Source organism: Pocillopora damicornis, chromosome 8, assembly GCF_964200805.1.
Source record: "Pocillopora damicornis chromosome 8, jaPocDami1.2, whole genome shotgun sequence".
Classification (NCBI taxonomy): Eukaryota; Metazoa; Cnidaria; class Anthozoa; order Scleractinia; family Pocilloporidae; genus Pocillopora; species Pocillopora damicornis.
Window position 1 is genome coordinate 1,460,001 of NC_142677.1, and position 20,706 is coordinate 1,480,706.

At 35.8% G+C, this 20,706-nt stretch overlaps 3 protein-coding genes and 1 long non-coding RNA gene across 9 annotated transcripts in view; 2 read left to right on the top strand and 2 right to left on the bottom strand.

Annotated features, from left to right (window-relative positions):
* The window catches only part of LOC149040886 (uncharacterized), a 2,018-nt gene extending 1,170 nt beyond the window's left edge, over window positions 1–848 (top strand). The window contains exon 2 of the long non-coding RNA XR_016179144.1: window positions 1–848. This exon is cut by the window's left edge and continues 540 nt beyond it. This is a non-coding gene — a long non-coding RNA (uncharacterized LOC149040886).
* Window positions 849–1,755: 907 nt separating this feature from the next.
* Window positions 1,756–16,102, bottom strand: LOC113678186 (spermidine synthase). Of its 3 annotated transcripts, none has more exons than XM_089180359.1 (9): window positions 15,966–16,102; window positions 6,912–7,051; window positions 6,308–6,428; window positions 6,093–6,185; window positions 5,106–5,259; window positions 4,528–4,611; window positions 3,532–3,677; window positions 3,113–3,235; window positions 1,756–3,000 (listed from the first exon to the last, which is right to left on the bottom strand). In XM_089180359.1, exons 1-9 carry the CDS (start codon window positions 15,984–15,986, stop codon window positions 2,986–2,988), a joined length of 897 nt encoding a protein of 298 aa, XP_089036485.1. In that variant the 5' UTR covers window positions 15,987–16,102; the 3' UTR covers window positions 1,756–2,985. The 3 variants fall into 3 exon arrangements, with proteins under 3 accessions (XP_089036485.1, XP_027050858.2, XP_089036486.1); XM_027195057.2 differs by lacking the exon at window positions 15,966–16,102 and adding an exon at window positions 7,969–8,373; XM_089180360.1 differs by lacking the exon at window positions 15,966–16,102 and adding an exon at window positions 7,146–7,351.
* Window positions 8,348–14,856, top strand: LOC113678187 (peptidyl-prolyl cis-trans isomerase H). 2 transcript variants are annotated; one of them, XM_027195058.2, is made up of 10 exons: window positions 8,348–8,474; window positions 9,247–9,311; window positions 10,393–10,416; window positions 10,890–10,934; window positions 11,184–11,226; window positions 12,057–12,152; window positions 12,625–12,657; window positions 12,873–12,927; window positions 13,445–13,485; window positions 13,942–14,856. In XM_027195058.2, the coding sequence occupies exons 1-10, from the start codon at window positions 8,394–8,396 to the stop codon at window positions 14,008–14,010; spliced, it is 552 nt and encodes a 183-aa protein (XP_027050859.1). In that variant the 5' UTR covers window positions 8,348–8,393; the 3' UTR covers window positions 14,011–14,856. The 2 variants fall into 2 exon arrangements, with proteins under 2 accessions (XP_027050859.1, XP_089036490.1); XM_089180364.1 differs by lacking the exon at window positions 10,393–10,416.
* Window positions 14,555–20,355, bottom strand: LOC113678202 (uncharacterized). Of its 3 annotated transcripts, none has more exons than XM_027195083.2 (6): window positions 19,826–20,355; window positions 19,354–19,556; window positions 17,840–18,081; window positions 17,394–17,519; window positions 16,765–16,923; window positions 14,555–16,028 (listed from the first exon to the last, which is right to left on the bottom strand). In XM_027195083.2, exons 3-6 carry the CDS (start codon window positions 18,014–18,016, stop codon window positions 16,023–16,025), a joined length of 468 nt encoding a protein of 155 aa, XP_027050884.2. In that variant the 5' UTR covers window positions 18,017–18,081; window positions 19,354–19,556; window positions 19,826–20,355; the 3' UTR covers window positions 14,555–16,022. The 3 variants fall into 3 exon arrangements, with proteins under 3 accessions (XP_027050884.2, XP_027050882.2, XP_027050883.2); XM_027195081.2 differs by having other exon boundaries at window positions 14,555–16,574; XM_027195082.2 differs by having other exon boundaries at window positions 14,555–16,574; window positions 17,394–17,516; window positions 19,826–20,321.
* Between the last annotated feature and the right edge of the window lie 351 nt (window positions 20,356–20,706).

Sequence of the window (20,706 nt, forward strand, 5' to 3'; positions counted from 1 at the left end):
AAACCCGCAACAATTTAATAGAATTTTGTGACTCAACAATTTCCTTCTCTAAGGGTAGGATTTGTGTTACCTTGCAGCAAGTGTGTACATGGTTACCAATTAATGATTTTCCATGGTAAGCTTGTCTCTTGACATTCATTTTCTTGAGAACCTCATCCAAATGAACTGATAATGGTCCATTGACTTTCTCAAAGGCAGCCAATTCCATTTGTTCACCCAAAAGCTTTTCCTATAATGTTGAGATAATACTTTTTAAATCTTGCTGTTGATAGGTTGTCAAATTCATTTGAGCCAGTGTAAATATATAAATAAATATATAAATAAATGATTTGTAAAACAAAATCATACCTTCTTCAACTGAAAAATTAAGATGGGTTTGAAACATGTGCAATGGAATTGGAGGGTCATACAGCTGTTATACTGGAAAACACAAATATATTATTGCTACCTCCTCCTTTGCATTTCCAAGGAGTTTGTGTATCTCCTCCTGTAGTAGTGTAAAGTAGGCAGGCATGATATGAACATTAGCATGCAGACTTTGTAAATTCAGCAACTCCTCTAAAGAATTGGCTTTTTCATGAAATTTTTGTGCCTGTCTAGTATGTAGTTGGGCAGCTCTGAATGCCTGGATCTTTTCATCATTCTCTTCACTGTCTCCTGCCAGCATCATTTGAATTTTTTTTGTCCAGTGCAAAGCACTGGTTCTCTAGTTCATCCAACAGTTTCTTAAACACACCCAAGCTAATGTGAAGTCCTGGAACACAAACCTGAAATAGAGAACCATTTAGTTAGGTGTCCTGTATGTCCCTCTTCAAAGCAATAAAATTAACTCTTCTAAGGGCTGAAAATGGATTAACTTATCTTTTGTTTTGAAATGAATGTCTTTATTTTCAACTTAAAAAAATATTTTATTACCTGGCCACCTGTTTTGAGGAGAATAGTTGCCCCATCCTGAGACTGTGAAAGAAACTGTCAAATGATGAACAATCCAACTTCCTCCTTTAGGGATGAATAAACTTCCTTTGGGCTGGTTAGTATTTGATAAACTGACAGTTTTTCCCCACAAGTTGTTGTTGTGCTAGTGGTGGTTGTAAGTTCTGGTTGTATTATTTAGTACATTTACCTGTGCTGGTCCCTTTTCCTCTGCTGCAGGTATGGGTTTCACTGGGACAAGGGGGGGGGGGGTGGTTTTACTGAAACTGATCTTTGGGAAGGGGTTAGGACGTGTGTGGGTGCTGTTGTAGGGCTTTGAATGCAATATTCTTGATGTTGAGGTAGTTGGTGAAGTTTTACTGTATGTTTACAAGTAGGACATTGAAAATCTAACTCTGAAAGTATAGTGCGAAGAACAAAAGGGGCTTGCTCAACGAACTTGTTAGGATTTACAGTGACAGTTCAGCACACTGGGCAAAGGGATCCACACATTTCAAAAGAAAATGACCAACAGCTAGCACAAAATATGTGTAGAGTTCAGCATTTTGTCTGGACTGGTTGATCAAGTACCTCTTTTCAAATTGGGCACATATACTTGTGCTTGTTTTCAACAAACTGTTCTGGATAAAGAGGTTCTGATCCTCTAAAGCTTTGTAGATTCTTTACCTCCTAAAAGAATGAGAGTGTGGCTGGATCAGGTTGGAAGCTGAAAGTGCCAGTATGTAATGCCTCATTAATTGAATAATACTCCAAAGAATCATGGTGAATCGATTCAAATATCCCGGATGGTTGTCTTAATTTCAGAGAGACGCGACTCATTAATGAAGAACTATTTGAATTTTTTATTTAAAATTAATAAATTGGAAGTTTTAAAGAAGTTAGCCGTTAAGTGCTCGAGTTTTTCCCCGTTCAAATCACTGCTCAATTCCTGGCAAGAAACGAACCCACAGCTGAGTATTTATTAGGAAAAAAAATTAAAAATAAATAATAAAAAAAGGTTAATTTTACTTTTAATTTCGAATTGCCAAGGAGAACTTTCGATCAGACAAAGGGGCTTGCCTCACTTTTCAAGCCAGTGGCTGCATGCAGCGAAACTGAAATATCAAATCAAAGAGTAATTTTACATTCAAGACCGTAAAACACGCCAAGCAGACGATTAATCTATCAGGGTTCAAGTGGTAATTTGTATGAATAATTGTAGCGAGTGTGTTTCCAAAGGTTTCCCGCAAACACGAGTATACTAGTGAACAAAAGCATGTTTCGCTAAATGGAGCCTATTTTCTTTAATATCCTTCAAATACTTTTGAAACTTACGGGGAGAAACAAATGCCTACTGCGAATCGCACTTAAAGTGATGATGAAAAAGATTTTCAGTAAGTTTCTTTTGACTTCACGAGGGATGCGCAGGAGTTTGCTAATAATACCCTCAATTACCAACTAGATACGATAGATTTAAATATCTTAAAATTCACTTTAACTCAATTGCAAATAGTTCGTAAGTATGACGACACTGATGAATTGAAGCTAAGAGCACTTACCAATTTAATTAATTTCATGTTTATTATAGGTACGCGCAGGAGTTTGCTAATAATACCCTCGATTACCAACTAGATACGATAGATTTAAATATCTGAAAATTCACTTTAACTCAATTGCAAATAGTTCGTAAGTATAACGACACTGATGAATTGAAGCTAAGAGCACTTACCAATTTAATTAATTTCATGTTTATTATAGGTAAGGCAACTACATTATATAAATACTATAATAAACTTTACTTTTCCTTTGAGGAAAGAGCAACCAAGGAGAAAAAAGTGACAAGCAAAATATGTTAGTATGGGCTCCTGGTCTTCACCCTTCCTCGACTGGGGAAGTAGAACTCATGAGTGACTTTTTGTCTCCTTAACGCTTGGTCTCGTTATATTTAAGCTGCACTGTATTTTTTCTTATTGACCGGGTTATATAAGTATCTTGGTCACTGTTATCTGTCGCTAGTGTATCCCGCAGAGAGAGACGTGATGGAACAACAATACCATTATCGTCGTGTGGGTGTCATATCGAAAGCGCCTAAAAATTGAGACAGAAAAATCCATTTACTAAACTTTCAAACTGGTGTTTGCTGGCCAAGAAGAAAAACAGGAAAGAGAAAAGGCGAAAAACAGGAAGCCTGGGTACGAACCTTTTTTGCAAACTGTGGTAAAACAAAAGCGGTTCTGTGAACGTCAGCATTGTAGTACCTCAGCTGGAACTTCTCAAGTTGGTCCTCAGTAAACTCAGTAACTGGATTATCAAACTTAGTTTCCTAAAGTGCAATGAAAAATATATGTTACAACCTCATTCCTCGCACACTTCTTCGTCATTACCTGAATATACTGCCTTAAAATAACTCCCACTAATATTCTGCTCATACCTTCTGTACCCAATGCATAAGTAATACTGCACTATGTGAACAGTATTATCAACCCTCTCCCCCTTAAGTTTCGGTTACCAGAGATTTCGTTTTAGCGCACCCAATTTTTTCGCCCTATTTATCGAATTCCATCAACCACCAGCTTAATAAAAAACTGATGTCGAAGTCTGTCATGAGGTGTTACCAACCTTATTTTTGCTACACAGTATGAATCCTATCTGTCCACCGGGATATGTTGGTATTGTCGTGTAACCATAACTGACTGAAGGAAATAATCTTCTACAGAAATCCAAGACTGACTTGATTAAAGGGATATGAAGCCAAAGACATTCACCTGTGACAATAAATTATCAGCGGTGCTTAGTTTCGCTGATTTGGACGTAAAATGTACGCAAACGTTAGTATGATCCTATTTAAGTGTTGGAATGAGGGGAAGTTTTATTGTTACAATCTTACCTATTACCTTTTTGATAGTCTGGAGGTTGAGGAATCTTTTACGGTTAGTAGCCATTAAATCGTAATTAAATTAAAGACAAAGAAAAAAGTACCGTTATGCTTTTATACATGGTTGAATCTCGACACTAACTTTTAACATCCGCATCAAAAGAGATTACTATGCTTAGAGCAAATGAACCATTGTCAAAGGTAAATAGGTGTTCATGAATATTTATTCGTCTTTTTCACCATGGATTCCCTATCAAAACTGAGCTAGTCAGCACGTTTCCGATGCTATTAGGGCGAATGACAATTAGCATCACTTTGAAGCTGTACCCTATGGCACAGTTGCTCGCTGTTACTAGTGTGTTTCGGCCGACATCCAGCCTAAGTCGACGTTCGAATGTCTCCTTAAATATGTCTGCCAACTATCTATGTCCCCACGCTCTTGACAAGAAGATTCCTCGTTCTGTATTTCATTACTGAGCTTAAAATGTTACCACATTCCCAGTCATGGCCTACATCTGTACATGTATCTCACCACAGAGTCTCAGTGGCTCAGTGGTAGAGCATCTCCCCGTTGGGAATCGAGGAAAGGCGAAGAAACATCTTTCTTTACTATGGACTACGGGTAAATGTTTTTGGTATACATTGTATAGAGATGTGATAATGATAACGCACATATGCGCCAACATACAGTAAGGCGGCCGGAAAATTATATAAAAAAAAAATCGGTAAGTGTTAAGTACCTTGGCAGCATAATAATCCATCTGGCTTAAGTGCTTTTTTCATGAGTTCATAGTATGATTCTTGAAACAGAGATTCTGCAGGACCTGGAAGGACAGTGACGATACTGATTTAATACGTAAGTTACATGCATTTATGGTTACCAACAAACAAACAAAATTTTAAAAAATAATAATTGGAACAAAAAAAAAAAAAAGGTAAGCACAATTTTATTATTCAACAACTGAGTGATAACTGATGTCAAGTGGTAAAAAAGCACACACTTGTATTGGATGTCATCCAGCACAAGATGGCAATTTTCAAAAACGCCAGTGGACTATTTGTAAAGTTTCGAAAGCTCAACGTTAAGTGTTGGGACATTCATACCCTCCTCAACTCCCTCAAAATGTAGCTTCTCCTCAAAACAACAGTTTTGCAGCCATCAAGCAGAAATTTCACACAGATGAACTCAGTGTAAAATGGAAGTTGATTCTCAAGGCCATATTATCATAAGAATTATGTGACAGACCATAGAACTGATGGCAAGACCTTGGGAGTTAAGAGCTGGAATGATGGCTATTGCATTGATAAGTATGCATACCTACAGGATCTGAAGAGTCTGTAATAATAACATCAAATTCATTTTCATGCTTCTTCATGTAATCAAATCCATCTCCTACATACTGAGTTAATTTAGGTGAGCTAAAACCCTCGGCCATATTTGGTAAATGCTTTTTACACACTTCAATTACTTCCTACATGGAAAAATGAAAACAAAATCAATTGTTAGGATGATTTACATGTAGTCATCATTGTAATATACATGAAAAAATTATGTGCTTCAAGTGCATTCTTCATGTAACACAAGTGCAATGTTGTAAGTCAAGTGCAAATTACGAATTGCACAGTCAAGCACTTTCAAAATTTCTTCTGTCTTGACTTCCTGTGATGCTTTTTTCATGTAAATTATTAACAAGCAATAACATGATTTCTAGTGTAATTTGGTGTAAATATGCACCTAAGACCACAAATTGCACACACCTTATCAGCTCATGTGATTTTTTTTTTTGTATTTGAAAAATGTACTTGTGTTAACAAACATATTGAGACCAATTGTATTTGAAATAATTTCATTACTTATGCTTATTGGCAGAGAGGATTATGAAAACAAGAACACTGACAAGTGAACATTTAGGGAGGATAATGACAGTGATCAGTGACAAACCAGGCTTTTTTTTATTGAACTTTTACACTCTAACATCAGTATGCATATTCTCCAGACTGTTCTATACCATTCCTAAGATGCTGACAAGAAGAATTAGCTTATAACAATCCACAACTTTTTTTTAGCTAGTGATCATTTCCTTTATCCTCATAACCTCAATGTTTAATTCATGGGTAATATTGTAAAGAGAAATTAGATGCTAATCAACCTCAGGGGTGGAAAGATTAAAAAGATACAGCCTATTGAGGAAGACCTTCAACTAAAAGTCATATTGCACAGTTTGAGCAAGACTGGTAATGAATGATAAAAAGACCACAAAAGCTTTATGAGTACTGTAAGTCACACAACCAGTTTTTCACTCACCTCATCTATTTCACATTGAACAATGGACTCCACAGCTGGATGTTTAGAAACTTCTCTAATGACTCCTCCATCGCCTCCGCCAACAACAAGAACCTGTAGATTATTAGAAGTACTGTATTTAGCCACGTAGAGATTTCATCACAAATTTCCAAACTGGTTAGTTACTCAGACATTTAATGATAGGATAATCAGTAGTTCAAATTGGAACATTTTACCTTTCGAGGACAAGGATGCGAGTTGAGTGGAAGAAAAGTAATCATCTCTTGATAAGAAAACTCATCTCTATCAGTGCATTGTATAACTCCATCCAACACAAGGACCTTCCCATGATGCTTGCTAGAAAATTGAGAAGACTTCTATTCAATATGTGTGTTTGTGGGTCTTTTTTACTATATTATTAGATCAACTTTAGAAGAAAATATATATCTTTGTAGCAGAGGGTTCACCAATAAAGTATCATAACAATAAAAACAAAAATTTGTAATGGATGCTGATTGATTTAAGAAAACATGATGGCTTAAAGAAGTTTTGATTTGCAACATACCTGTTATTATATGAGTGAATCTCTGATGCAGTTGTGAGAATATTCAGTAGTACAGCTGGGGTGTTACTTTTGTCATTCTTAAGTTTATATGTAAAAAGTGATACTTATAGTCTGTAAATATTTTCAAGTTTTATTTTTTTTTTTTCAATTGAGGACAAATCTTTATATCAAGCATGACATGTGCTCTGCAAATAGTCGTGAAAATTGGTGAATTGCCTTGTATCTGGTAGAAATGTCTAGAGCAATTGACAACTCTTGATAGTCCCGAAACATACCTTTTAAAGACAAGAATATCCTGATATTTTGATTTTCCCTCAAACAAAATCTCCTCTACTTCAAGAGAAAGTGCTTGGCCGGGCCACTGGTCATTTATTTCGGAAAACCAGCCATTCTGTATTCTATTCATTTTCTGTTTCTGAAAAAAAAAGACAATCACATGAAGGAGTAAATGATAAACATATAAAATTCTCTATACATGCTCTTTCTGTGTGTCATATCTTACCAGTTACCTAATTTTCTGTAGACAGTTCTTGAAATTTACTGGGTTGAATTTAACTTCAACAATCTCTCCAAGGAAATGGGAAATTTGGTAGTGTCTACTGTTGTGCCGACAGCAAATAACTGATTAAATCAGTCACATAACATATTCTTTTAGACATTCAGACTTTTAGCACTTTACATTATACCGAAAAGCCAACATCCCTGTGTCTGGAATGACAATACACTGATTTTTTAGGTCATTTTTACCATTATAGTCTCCTTTTAATTTTTTCTTATCTTTTGTTTCAGAAATTGTTTAGATATAGTAGAGGTTCTAATTCTCTTGTGATCTTATCGCAAAATAATGAACTGGCATTGAATTTATTAAGTCTTTATGAAATAAATATGTCATATAAAATTATATTCTGTGAGTAACAAATGCATTGAATAAAACTGTATTGTACTAACGTATTGTTTCTAAAATTAAATCGAATCCATTCGAGCACATATCAAATGCCGCAATATTCCTGTGTTATAATTTCATAAATCTTGCTTCTCATCAGCACCATAAAATTAGTAACCCTGATCTCGAGTTAATCACAACCGACCAAAACAAATTGAAGCTGGTTGATGGAAAACGGTACGATCACCTTTTTATTTTTCCCTTGTGCTAGATCTCAGTCGAAATATATGTTTCTGACTGAACTGCGCCGACACATTTAAAAGATAATCAACAAAGATAAAACTAAAATAGAGAAATGGAAGAGGAAGCCAAATTGAACGCGAGCTAAACTCGTGATCAGCCACATCAAGATCAGTGAGCAGTCTTCAAGGAAACGCTATGTTCCCTACCTGTTTCCTTCTTGCGTGAACTTCTTCAATATACCACGATGAACACCACCGAAATTCCTGTGGCTCGAGGTCATAAGCTTCTGCACGAAGCACGTGTATCTATTTGTACAATTCCCAAGCGCTATAAACATTGGGCCCAGTGCTCTCAACCTACCCCTCCCTGGTCAGAAATATCTCTGAGCAAAAATGACTTGACCAATACTTTCTAAACCAAATTTTCCATACTTTACGTTGCAATTAAACTATAAAACCGACCTTATTGCAGACCAGCAATTATTAAATCAGGAAAAAAATGCACAATGGGTGTAGATTTCTGAAACTTCCGAATATCTTTCCAGGCCCTAGTGAGGGATATTTACCCTTGCAAAGGACTGGAGTCCAGGGAAGCAGCAATTCTTCCCCATTCCTCGTAGTTCATTTCAACAATGGCGGCAGCATCGTCTTCAACGGGTGCCTCGAACCCCTCAAATCCCGTTGTTTTCTTTGATATATCCATAGGGGGACAGGTAATGCCACTTCGATTTCGTTTTTTTTTTTTATATTTTTTCTTCCTGATGATCATCTTTCTGATTGCCGAGAGCAGGACTCGCAAACAAGTGGTTCATCGGGATGCATGTGCAGGTTTCAAGCACGCGAAAAGCTTTTGGTTGTGCGATACACACGTCTTGATAAGATATGAAGCAAACAGGAAGATTGGAGAACACGATAGTTGCGTTAAAGTTGCTTAAGGCGTAGCTGAGAGCAACGAAATCTTTTTGATGTCAAATCGACTTTAAGTTATCAGGCCTGATCGCGAAGTTATGTCGCTTGAAACTTAGCTTTTGGAAGTGCGATACACACGTCTTGATAGTATATGAAGCAAACAGGAAGATTGGAGAACACGATAGTTGCGTTAGAGTTACTTAAGGCGTAGCTGAGAGCAACGAAAGCTTTTTTTTTTATGTCAAATGGACTTTAAGTCATCTGGCCTGATCGCGAAGTTATGTCGCTTGAAACTATAGCTGTGTTGCCTAAGAATTTCGTTTCCAACGCAGTATTTTACGTGAAAAATTTCAAAATTGATGGGAATCACTAAATTTTTATAGATCACCTAAGCTTTTACTGTAGTGAATACGAGCTTGACCTTGGTTAGCTAAACTATTCCAATATTTATCCATCAATTTATCTATTTTAATATTTATTGATTTTAATATTTTATTGACATGGATCTTTTTTTTTCTTCATTTATCTAATATGTAGTATTTTGTAATCAAGTATGCATTTTGTTCCAAAACGTAGGAGGTTGGAAGACTGAAAATGGAGCTGTTTGCAGATGTCGTACCGAAAACAGCAGAAAATATGAGGTGGTTTTAATTGTCCCGGAGTAAATTTAGAGTACCCCTTTACTTTGCTGAAGAACATTCTACCTCTCCTAAGCTCTTATTCTAAAGAAGGAAATGTGTTTCTTGCATGCATAATGATGAACAGTAAAGTAACTAGAAAACAAATGACTAACTGCAACTTTAACCCTTTAACTCCTATGTGTGACCAAGACAGAATTTCTCCTTACAATATCAATACAATATTAAGCAGACAAGTGATGAGAATAAATAAAAATACTAATTAGGGGATTATTAATTGATCCAGTACTAAATTCTCAAAATTAACATCACAAGAACTATATGGCAGACATTAAGGAGAACTACGAATGAGATCTTGGGAGTTGAAGGATTAATTACAGAAATCTGTGGCATAGCTGGAGTATTTTTAAAATTCAGCCTTTTCTCTTGTTATTTTTATATATCATTTATTAATTAATTCGCTATTGAAAAGAGGAAACAGTTTGAAAAGAGCACAAACTCATGAAAAAACTTCAATTGAGTCTCATGGAAAGCAAGATGTTTCAAATTTAAACCAAGAGAAAATGTAAAAATGCTTGATTTAGCTTGTGTACAGCCTCCCCTCTACCCTAAACAACATCATAAAGGGATCCTTTCCCAATTTGTTTGTGTGTTTGTGTTTAGTACATGTAGGGATAGGCTCAGTACAAGGGCCTTGACTCTTGTCTGAAGAAATGAATTTGAAGCTTTTTATGTCTCTCCTTACATGTATTTATAATCCTTTGAATACTTGATCTGCGTCAAGCTCTCTCTTTTTTGTAATTATTTGGATTGTAGTCTGTATGAACTTTTTCTAACTGAATAAATTCATGTAGTCCTCCATCAATGTAAATCCAAATTGGATGAAGCAGGAGATATGTCTGCAAACAAGAAAACAAAACATTTAACCCAATCAAAGTGTCAGTGTTCAATAGTGACATGGTTGATTCTACTGTTGTTTTGTTCATTCTTCATGTGACACTTAGTCAAAAGTTTAAACTCTACAATACCTTTTGGCAAACCTTCATATACATGTTTCTTGTTTACTTTCCATTTTTATTTCCAGACAACTGTGCACAGGAGAATTCAGGTAAAAATATGTTTTGATATTATTCCTCTGCTTTACCTGAATTAAAGAAATTACAGAAAAAAGGTTTGATCCTAGGTTTAACCTTAATCTCAGGTTAACCCTTTACACTCTAACATCAGTATGCATATTCTCCATACTGTTCTCTATACATTTCCTAAGGTGCTGATAGGGAGAATTAGCTTAACGATCCAGAGCTTCTATAGTTGTTGATCATTTTCATTATTCTCATGACCTTAATGTGTAATTTAGGGGTGATATTGTAAGGAGAAATTAGATGCTAGTCACTCTTAAGGGTTAAAGGGTTAAGGTTCACCACACATTCTGTCCAATGTCTGTCTGATTGATTTATTTAACTGTGGATGGAAAAACTATGATTTTTTGGTTGTTTAAAAATGTACATTTGGTATAAAACTAAATTCAAGAAATATCCTTTGTTCTTAATTACAGCCACTCTCATTTTTTTTCTCTCTTAGAAAAGATGGAATACCTCAAGGATTCAAAGGGGCCTTCTTTCACAGGTTTGTTGTAATTTTAGTTACATAAAGTAAAGACCTCTAAAATGATTGCCTTTTTTTTGTTTTTTGTTTTTTTTTAATTTGAGAACAAAACATTGCATGTCTGTACTACATGTACACTGTATAAAGGCAATTATAAATGTCGTAGTGTCTAAGAATGCAAATTTTTGTGATGGTATATAATTATTGCACATAGCAATGATACTTGTCATCTTTGATTGCTTCTTTATGATTTTTGCTTTTATCTGGCAGGGTTATAAAAGACTTCATGATCCAAGGTGGTGACTTTGTCAAAGTAAGTGCTGGCTAATGCTTGGTATCCAGAATCCATGTCACTCAGGACTTTCAAAAGCAAAGGTTATCTCCTCCCTCCAAACTTTAACTGTGCATCTGACTATTTGTTCCACATTAATCAAAACTATAATAAAATTCTCAAACGTGACTAGTTATCATCAGGCCAATTTGAGCACTAATAGGACAGCATATGTATCATGCTTGTAATTGGACAGTTAGAGGGTCAGTTAACATGTCATGCCTGTGTAAGTGGACAGAACAAGCCATGTGTGCATGCTTTTGTCTCACATTTTGCAAAGTTAATCGTTGCCATTGTTGTTGTTGTTTTTTTTTTATGGAAATGTACACATAACTGATGTCTAGTTGCTTTCTGAAATTTTGTCATAATTTTGACTAATTGGTAACAGGACTTTGTGTGGTCCAGTTCTGTCTGTGATCAGTCTGACTTGTGATTAATAAATTAGACTCCCACTTCACAGTAGTCCGATTTTGTTGATCACTTGAATGTATGATTACAGACAGAATAGGGCTTGACTCAGTCTTATTACCATTATTAATTTATTAAAAAATATTAATCTCTCATGTCATGTTTATTAATCCTGTTAATGAAGAAAGAAACTTGAGTAAAATGTTTGTGGCCAGTCCCCACTGTAGTTTCATATGCTCACTGAGAGAATACTTTTGCTGGATGCGTGGCAACCCCCTACTCTGTCAGCATGTAAGGGTTGAAATAAATTTATTCAAGGTCCTTAATTGATCCATGTCTCACATATGTGGTATATGCAGTCTATTTTTTCCTGCACATAATTTTTTTTTTTAATTTTTTCTAAGGGTGACGGTACAGGGGTTTTTAGTATTTATGGAGAGGTTGCATTCCCTGATGAAAATTTCAAGTTAAAACATGATGCACCAGGTCTTCTATCTATGGTGAGTGTGATTCAACAAGTTTATATGATTATGCAGGAGTACATTGATATAAATAGTATCTTACTTCTTTGCATTTCTTTTGATGGTAATTACATGTAACAACAAGTCTCAATGCACCTCTAATACTCTCCACTATTATATTGGTAGTGATACTGGTTATACATTTGTATGCTATGATAATGATAAAACAATGCATATTTACTTATAGTGATGACAAATAATTGGATTAGGATGATGGTTGTGGTGCAACAGCAGAGCAGCGGCAGTGATGATAATGAGATCAATTCATCTACTTAGGCACAATCCTTAAAATGTTCAAGGAGAGAGAGGTTCCTGAGATCGATCAAGTTAATTTTTAATCTGATCATATACAGGACTGGATTGCATTGATGGTTACAATAATTGTTTTATAGCTTGGCCCATTCTTGACTTCCTTGATTTAAATGATAAATTTATCCAATGGTATTTTTAGGCAAACAGTGGTCCAAACACAAATGGATGTCAGGTAAGCATACATGTAAACAGTATAGTTATATTCAAAGGTATTTAACATTTGTAGCACTATTAAGGCTGTGTTCATGGTAATGTTTAGATTTCAGTTTTCATTTAGCTTTTTTCTCTGAAAACTGTGCCCCTTTTAGGACAGAGAATGTAGACAGACAAATTTAGAGCACCCTTTCGTGCTAAATGGAGACGTTGTCTTTCCATTTTGTCATGCAGTTCTTTATCACCTGTGCCAAGTGTGATTTTCTTGATGGGAAGCATGTTGTATTTGGTAAGTATAATTAAAACAATATGAACAAAGTTAATTTCTTCGTGGAGCTAATAATAAAACCTCCATTAATTTAGTTCCCAGGTTCACCATGTACAGTGTAGTATTACCATCTTGATACTTGTGAATAATTTTTTTAATCAGTCAACAATGTTTGTAAAATGAAGTAAATAATTATAATTTAATTTATTTGATTTATGTTGTTAAGAACGTTGTTGTTTTTGTTGTTGCCAATGAGTGTTGTCTTTTTAACCAATTGAGATTTATTTCCTGTAATTATTCATTTGTTGTGGTTATTATTTGTTATGACTGGCATTCAATGTAAACTAGAAATTAGAAATTTTCTCTTCCCATGTAGAATTTGCCAGCAATTTGTGTGCATTTTTATATTTTCCCTATGGGAATTCCAAGTTATCTATTGAAGGAATGTTACACTTCTAAAGAGGGCAATATTCTGTTTACATATTATTTTATGTGATTATTGGAAAATCAGTATTCACATTTACTGTTGTGATTTTAGGTAAAGTTGTTGATGGACTGTTAGTGATGAGAAAAATAGAGGTATTGTTAAGTTTGTGTGTACATTGTATGTTCATTTTTACAGTTTTGTGACTTTGCTTGAACTTTGTGCATATTTTAGAGTTTCATGAAAGAAGGAAGAGAGGGCAAATAAATCTCACTTCCCAGCCTAAAATTTTCCCCAATAGTATTGCACTCTTTTTGTTTTTAGAATACATCCCCTCACCAAGTTCTGTGTACCTAGTGTAATTCTTAGTCCATGTAAAAAATGTCCCAAAAAAAATCTTGATTTACTTGGTGTAATACCTTCTTGCTGCTCTCCTGGGTAAATCCTCATTGATGTTATAATATGTGATAAATTAAGTTACTGTACAATGAATTTTGCCAGTATATCTAGTGGAAACAAAGTGTAGCCTTTCTCTGTCTTGCCAATATAATTTTTATTGCTCAGTAAAGTGATTTACGACCCTATTATCGTTGTCATTTATCTCCTTTTAGAATGTTCCTACGGGACCCAACAACAGACCCAAATTACCTGTGGTTATATCACAGTGCGGAGAAATGTAGAGTTTAATGTATCGTTTTTATATAATTATGTTTATACATGTACAGAGGTTGGAAGAGAAGTGTAGACATATCCTTATAGATTTCGTGCAGTTGAAAAGTGGTGACTAAACTGTAAGCATTTTACCTTTGAATAAAGGCACTTTCTGACTTGTATTGTCAACAAACCATTTACCACAATCTCTTATGACCCCACCCCATGACCCCACCCCACCCCCCCCCCCACACACACCTGCCTTCTTTCCCCCATTCATTTAACCCTTCAACTCCCAGAGGTGATTTGCATGTAACTTCTCCCCACAAGATCCACCTACTATCCAGCAAAATGAGAGTACTCAAATGTATCAGGTAGAAGTTGTTATCTTGATCTAACACTAAATTCTTGCAACTAACTTACAAGGGAATGTGTAGCAGCTAGAGGAGAGAATTAACAATCAGATCTTGGAAAAGGTTAATAGGTTAAGCCAACACACTCCAGTGAACAGAATAGTGCTCAGTGATCTATAAATAATCTTTCTTACATAAATTAATAGAAACACATCCAAACTTTGGTAAAAGGAATGAGATTGATTCTCTTTTAATAGAAAATTTTGTTGAACATACATGTAATATTGAATGAAAAAGGAAGAAGTTTGGTGAAGAACTTAATTTTTGTAAAATGTTTGCTGTAGCATTAAGTTAATAATCTATTTCAACTAACTGGACGCACAGCTCATTGTTGCTAGTCTAAGAATCAATTAAAGAACTCAAATGTAACTCCTAAATGTATATACAATGTTATTTTTTAAAAGCACTGTTTGCTTCATCAGATGAAATGAATAAATTTTCACTATATTTAAAAAAACTCCACTAAATAGCTCCTTTTGTTTATACATTCTCTGTGTACATGGCGTCTCTTCGTTAATAATATGTGCTACCAGCTTCATTTCTGTTGGATTTTTTAGTATGCCACTACACAATACATAAGACACATTTGATGTGTAAAAGATAGCAAGTATTTAAGGTGGTGAAATCCTGCAATTTGAATTTATTAAATTGACCACCCGTGAAGAAATTCTTTTCACTTGTAATAAGAAATAAATATAATTTCCTATTTCCTACTCATATTGGAGTAGAGGCACCTTGCCTACCATGTACCTTGGTGATTGTTTGTTGTAACAAGAATTCACCATAAACATTTCATTTTCCGAAGACCACATTACCTTTACCAGTCTTTTCTTTAAAGAATTTGATGCTGTGGCATCTTAATTGACATACATGGGTGCTACAATTACATTAAGACCAAGGCTTGTCTTAAACAACTGCCCCGACTTAAATAGCTATGAATATGACCTAAAGGTCGTGCTGATGTTTACTGTACATTTACTGTACATTTGCATCAATTGCAGTTCTTATCATTATGATCCTCTTTAAACTTTCAACTGTACATCGAGTGGAATAATTTAAACAATTTTGCCACATTCAATTAAATTCATCCTCAAAAATGCCAAACAATTTTACTGCCAACTTTTCTTTTTGCCTCAAAAGTATTGGTATCTTCATGAAGATATTTTTTTAGAACTTGGAAATCCACTTTTTTTTCCGCTTAAACTGTTTCATCTTTAAAATCCTTACCGCACGAAGAATAAAGTTAGCGGAGTTGACTTTCTTCTTGCAAAAGGCTATGCCCAAAAGACTTTGGAATAGAGTATTTTGTTCACATAAGCTGAACGCTCTTTGTGCGGTACTGCTCAAAAATAACTTCGCTAGGGCTAGTTCTTATGTTCTTGACAATAACCTCGCGAATTACCTGGAATTTTTACTGTACGCTTGTCCCTCTTCGTTGTCTCGTATGAACACTAGACTTTCTTTTTTCGGTACTTCTTTTACTGATCACTCGTGTAAGCATACCTGCTTCCTTTCAGGATTCAAGAAATATTTAAATGTATTTTTTTTTTAAAAACAAGGATGACACTTACTTGACGAATTAGGCGAAACATGGAGTATTTTTTCTTTCTGGAGCTTGTATTCTGATACTAATTCTTATATATAATAAAGGAGAAAAGAGAAACATTGATCAATTTACAATTGTTGAGAGTAATAAACGGTCGGTATGGAATATCCTGATCATTGGATAATGCAATTAGAGAGTTTTCATTGGTTTAGCCGTCATGAGTTATGAGCCAGTATAGCATGCGCAAGCAATAGGACGAGTTAAATCGGAAGTGTTTTTGTACATTTTAAAATTTTGTTTGTTCTTACAAAATAAAGTTTGGGGCGTTTTTAATTACACGATTTTTCTACTCGGGCTTGTTGGATATGAGATGATATACAACTAACGAGGTCCGTAGGCAATTGTTTTGGTCTTTGAGACAATTGGTCCTACTTATCAATTTGAACTGACTCTCGAAATCATGTGGTCACCTGTACACATTCGCGTCTAGCCAAATAAATTAAACAATGAGTTTCCTCCAAAATTAAAAATAAGAGCTAAGAAACAGTTGTTTAATCCTGTATCATGCCTCCATTTCAAGTGGTTGATTTCCTTCATGCTCGTTTTCAACGGCAGGGCGTGTCTCGCCTTGAAACTAAAACAGATCAAATTTAAAGAGTATCATGAATCTTGCACAGCATCTAATAACTATTGTGCAGTCCACGTAACTAGGATTCCAAAGTTGATGTGCCTTTTCATTATTTTTTCAAGGCAACCATTTGCGGAAATTTAAATAATATTTTGTTCAAAGGTGAAAATTATGTACTAATTAAGAATAAACTTACAGTTGAAAGCTCCAGGTCCAACTCTCTCGCTTGAAAAATGATATCTCGGCTCTCGTTCATTAGTGTTGCCTCCACTGTCATGAAAGACGCATTACTCTTGGGCAAGGTAAAAACAAAATTCTCCCCAAGTTTCATTTCTTCGATTTTACGTCTGTCGACCTAGAAAGAACACATCAAAGGGTTGGTCTGTAATGCAATTACCGTATTTGCGCGAAAAAGCGACCCCGCTCTAATCAGCGCCCTCTCTCCATAAAGAGCTCACCCCCTGGGCCATGATGTCAATCAGGCGCCCCTCCCCCTCCTTCCTCACTTTCTTTATTAGTGGAGATAGGGAGAAAACCAGAATCAGTAAAAACAGCGGAATCAATGCAAGTTGATGGTTCCTAATAAGCACCCTCCTTCCAAGGGGTACCTCTCTTATATTAGCTGAAATTTTAAAAAAGTGCCCGGGCGCTTGACCGAGGAAATACTGTATTATCACAATCTTTTAGGCTTTTCAAATTTACCAGCTCTTAGTTACCCACTCTGATGATCATGAGTTATCGGAGATCACTGAGGACATTCACAAAAAAAAAAACAAAAAAAGAAACAATGAATCTAAAACAAAATTGTACGTATAAAGCTTTTACCTTCTTTTCAGCTTGGAAATCTCCCATGATTAATTGTGCAAGAAGCCTGGTACCCTCACTTTTCCTCCAACGAAAACTATCTGTGTATACAGACCGTACGTTGACCATACCTTGATCAAGCTGCTTCTAATTAGAAAAAAAAATCTAATTATTGCTTAGTTGATGAATGCAGTGATTAAATAAATACTTTATTGAAATGTAACAGTTTAAGAAAGTGGAAACACCATCTCCAATTATCATCTCAGATGTTTAAAGGCTTGCCCCTAAGATGCACCAAAAAGAAGAAAAAATTAAAAAAATTTCATTTCCCATGCATCTCCCAACTCCCTTCCTCTCTGCTCCCCTCCCCTCCCCAACCTCTTTACATCATCCCTCCGGCAGGTCACCCTGATCATAAATTATACTTACATGCATGTCCAATAATTGTGTAAACCCACAGTCCTCACCTGTATTATATCTAACTGCCCAGAATCTTCCAAGGCTTTTGTGATAGACAAAACCAGTTGTTTAAGTGACCCTGTACCGCCATTTGTGGCTGGCCGTGCGTAGCTAAACACATGTATTTTGTAATATTCGTCTTCAGTACATGACTGCTGGGTTCGCAAAGGAATTTCATCTGACATGTTGGATCCTTGCCAATTGAATTTACTGATAGACGGTGTAACTGATGTTATTTCCTTGCTAGCTTCTGTCGTATAGGAAGAAACAAAGTGTGTGAGTTGTGTTTAAGTGTAATATGATCGAAGAAGCTATTTATGGATAATTACGCGTGCATGGTGCACGAGATAACTCGTGGATCCGCATGCCATATGATCAGAAAGATTTTACCCTCTAAAATCGAGATACCAGAACTGAATTTACAGTACAGATCATGTGCACAATATGTGCCAGGCGATATCTGAGCATGGCACGAAATAACCAACATACTGCAATACTCTCACCAACTAAAGTATACGAAAGGAACCTGATTTGTTCTTTTATAGCTAACAGTTCTATGTATAATTTTTGTCGTTCTCGTTTTCTTGTTTGTTTGTTTTTTTTGTTTGCTTGTCTTTGTCTTTTAGTTTTTGTTTTTTGTTTTCATCCATGACTGGAAATGTAAGTTGGCCAATGCACGAGCCATTTGATGGAGGGAAAAAGGAAAACTCTTCTTTTTCCTCCATCAAATGAAATAGGCGTTTTATCTCGTGTTTAAGTTTAAATCAAGACAACGTTTTAGTTTGGGTCAAATTTGTCACGACACCGAGACAAGAACTTCCCTGAATTATAAATTGCCACAATAGATTTGAAATTATCTCGCTTCGTACCGAGACAAACACACACAACTGTCTCTACAAATCAGAACGTACGTGAAATTTCGAAATTTCGTGAATTACTTCCGGAAGAAAGGAAGAAATTACCATTTTATTTCGCCTGTCTGAGCGTAAATCGAGGCAACGTTTTAGTTTGGGTCATATTCGTCACGACACCGAGGCAGAAACTTCCCTGAATTATAAATCACCACAGTAGATTTAAAATAATCTTCCTTCGCACCAAGATAAGTACACACAACTGTCTCTACAAATCAGACCGTACGTGAGATTTCGAAATTTCGAAAATTACCTCCGGAAGAAGGGAAGAAATTACCGTTTTATTTCGTGTGTCTGAGAGTAAATTGAGACAACGTTTTAGTTTGTGTCATATTCGTCACGACACCGAGGCAAGAACTTCCCTGAATTAAAAATCGGCACAGTAGATTTAAAGTAATCTTGCATCGTACCAATATAAGCACACACAACTGTTTCCCTATAAATCAGAACGTAGGTGGAATTTCGAAATTTCGGCGCTTGCTTAGAGCAAATTTTGGCTTGAATTGACACGGTGCGTGATCAAGTCGGTGGTGGCTTTGTTGGTATGTAAATTAAGCATCCACTCGTCATCTACAACTGTTGATGATATTTTACAAAAACGTGTAAGTTACCTTTGACGTCTGATATTTAAAACACGATTCGAATTGTACTCTTATTAGTCTGGCCAGGCAATACATAAGCAGTTCATTATCTTGATCATGGGTAAATGACTGTCCTTTTTCTGTCGCTCTGAACACACTAAACAGGTCCCACACATGTAATGAAAATTTGTGTTCACCCTTTCTGACGGACAGCGCTGCGTGACTGTAGCCACCTGCAAGGAATATTGAATTCACAAAGATTATTTCGGAGGGAATCTCAGCAGAAAACAATCCCTCCTCGAACTGAAGCACTATCGCAGTATTTGTGTTTAATGTAACTTGCTATTGCTTACAAGTTTTCTTGGTCTAATTTTGTAGCTTACGTAGGTTACTATGGTTTACCATTTCTGATCATAATATGCGCAAAGATCGATGGCGATGGAGTCTCTCTTAGAAGCCAAACATTGCCCGAAGGAAACAATAGATATACTCAGTTACTTACCGGAATGAACTTCTGTCAGAGATAAAGGGTGCTCCGTCCTCAGTTGCAGAGGTCTCTTTTCTTTCCACTAATGCGTGATGTTATTTATTTATTATGTACCGCGAGCCTTTAAAGTGATCGTCTTTGCTCTAACTCTCAAAGCAAGATGCATTAATTTCGGCTATGTGGCTCCTTATATGGGCGAGCTCAGTTGTACCTTGTACTTTAGAGGAGTGAAATAGGCTGAACCTTGTACCTTCCATAAGCTTTCCTACACTTGTTAGACGATTTTCACGAACAGCATCTGTACAGGGTAATCCCCAGTTTTAGTTTCGGTCGTGTGAAATAGCTCCAGCCCCGAAATTTAGTTTTTTCTTTACTTTTCTTCGCTTATAAATGATTTGATAAAACTCGGTCCTTGTAGGGTTTTCATCTTTCTTCATCATTTACTTATTTCATCGATCTGCTTTTCTTCTAAGCATGAGACTTCAAGTCGAAAGCTGAAATATGTTTAATTAGCGTTTTGTAGGGTTACCCTGATAAAAATATGCAACGTTGCACTATCAATTTGAAGGGAAAAATCCCTCATTTGTCGATTGACAATTTGTCTTATTCTTCTTTAGCATGACGTATTTAAATTTTGTTCAACCAGGTGGTACGAGATCACATCAAAGAAAAAAAGGAAAACAAAACGGAAAATGGGGTTTTCTATGCTAATATATATATTTTAAAGTGTCTTAATTTTGAACTTTATTTACCTAGTTGACATGCAAACTGAGCGCAGGGTAAGCTCTGAAACGTTACGTTCTTGGCGACGAAAAAACGCTGATAGGGTTGTTTTGGTAGATATGCTTCGTTGCAACATATTTACACGTTAGGGGAAACCCCTCGGCCGTGACCTC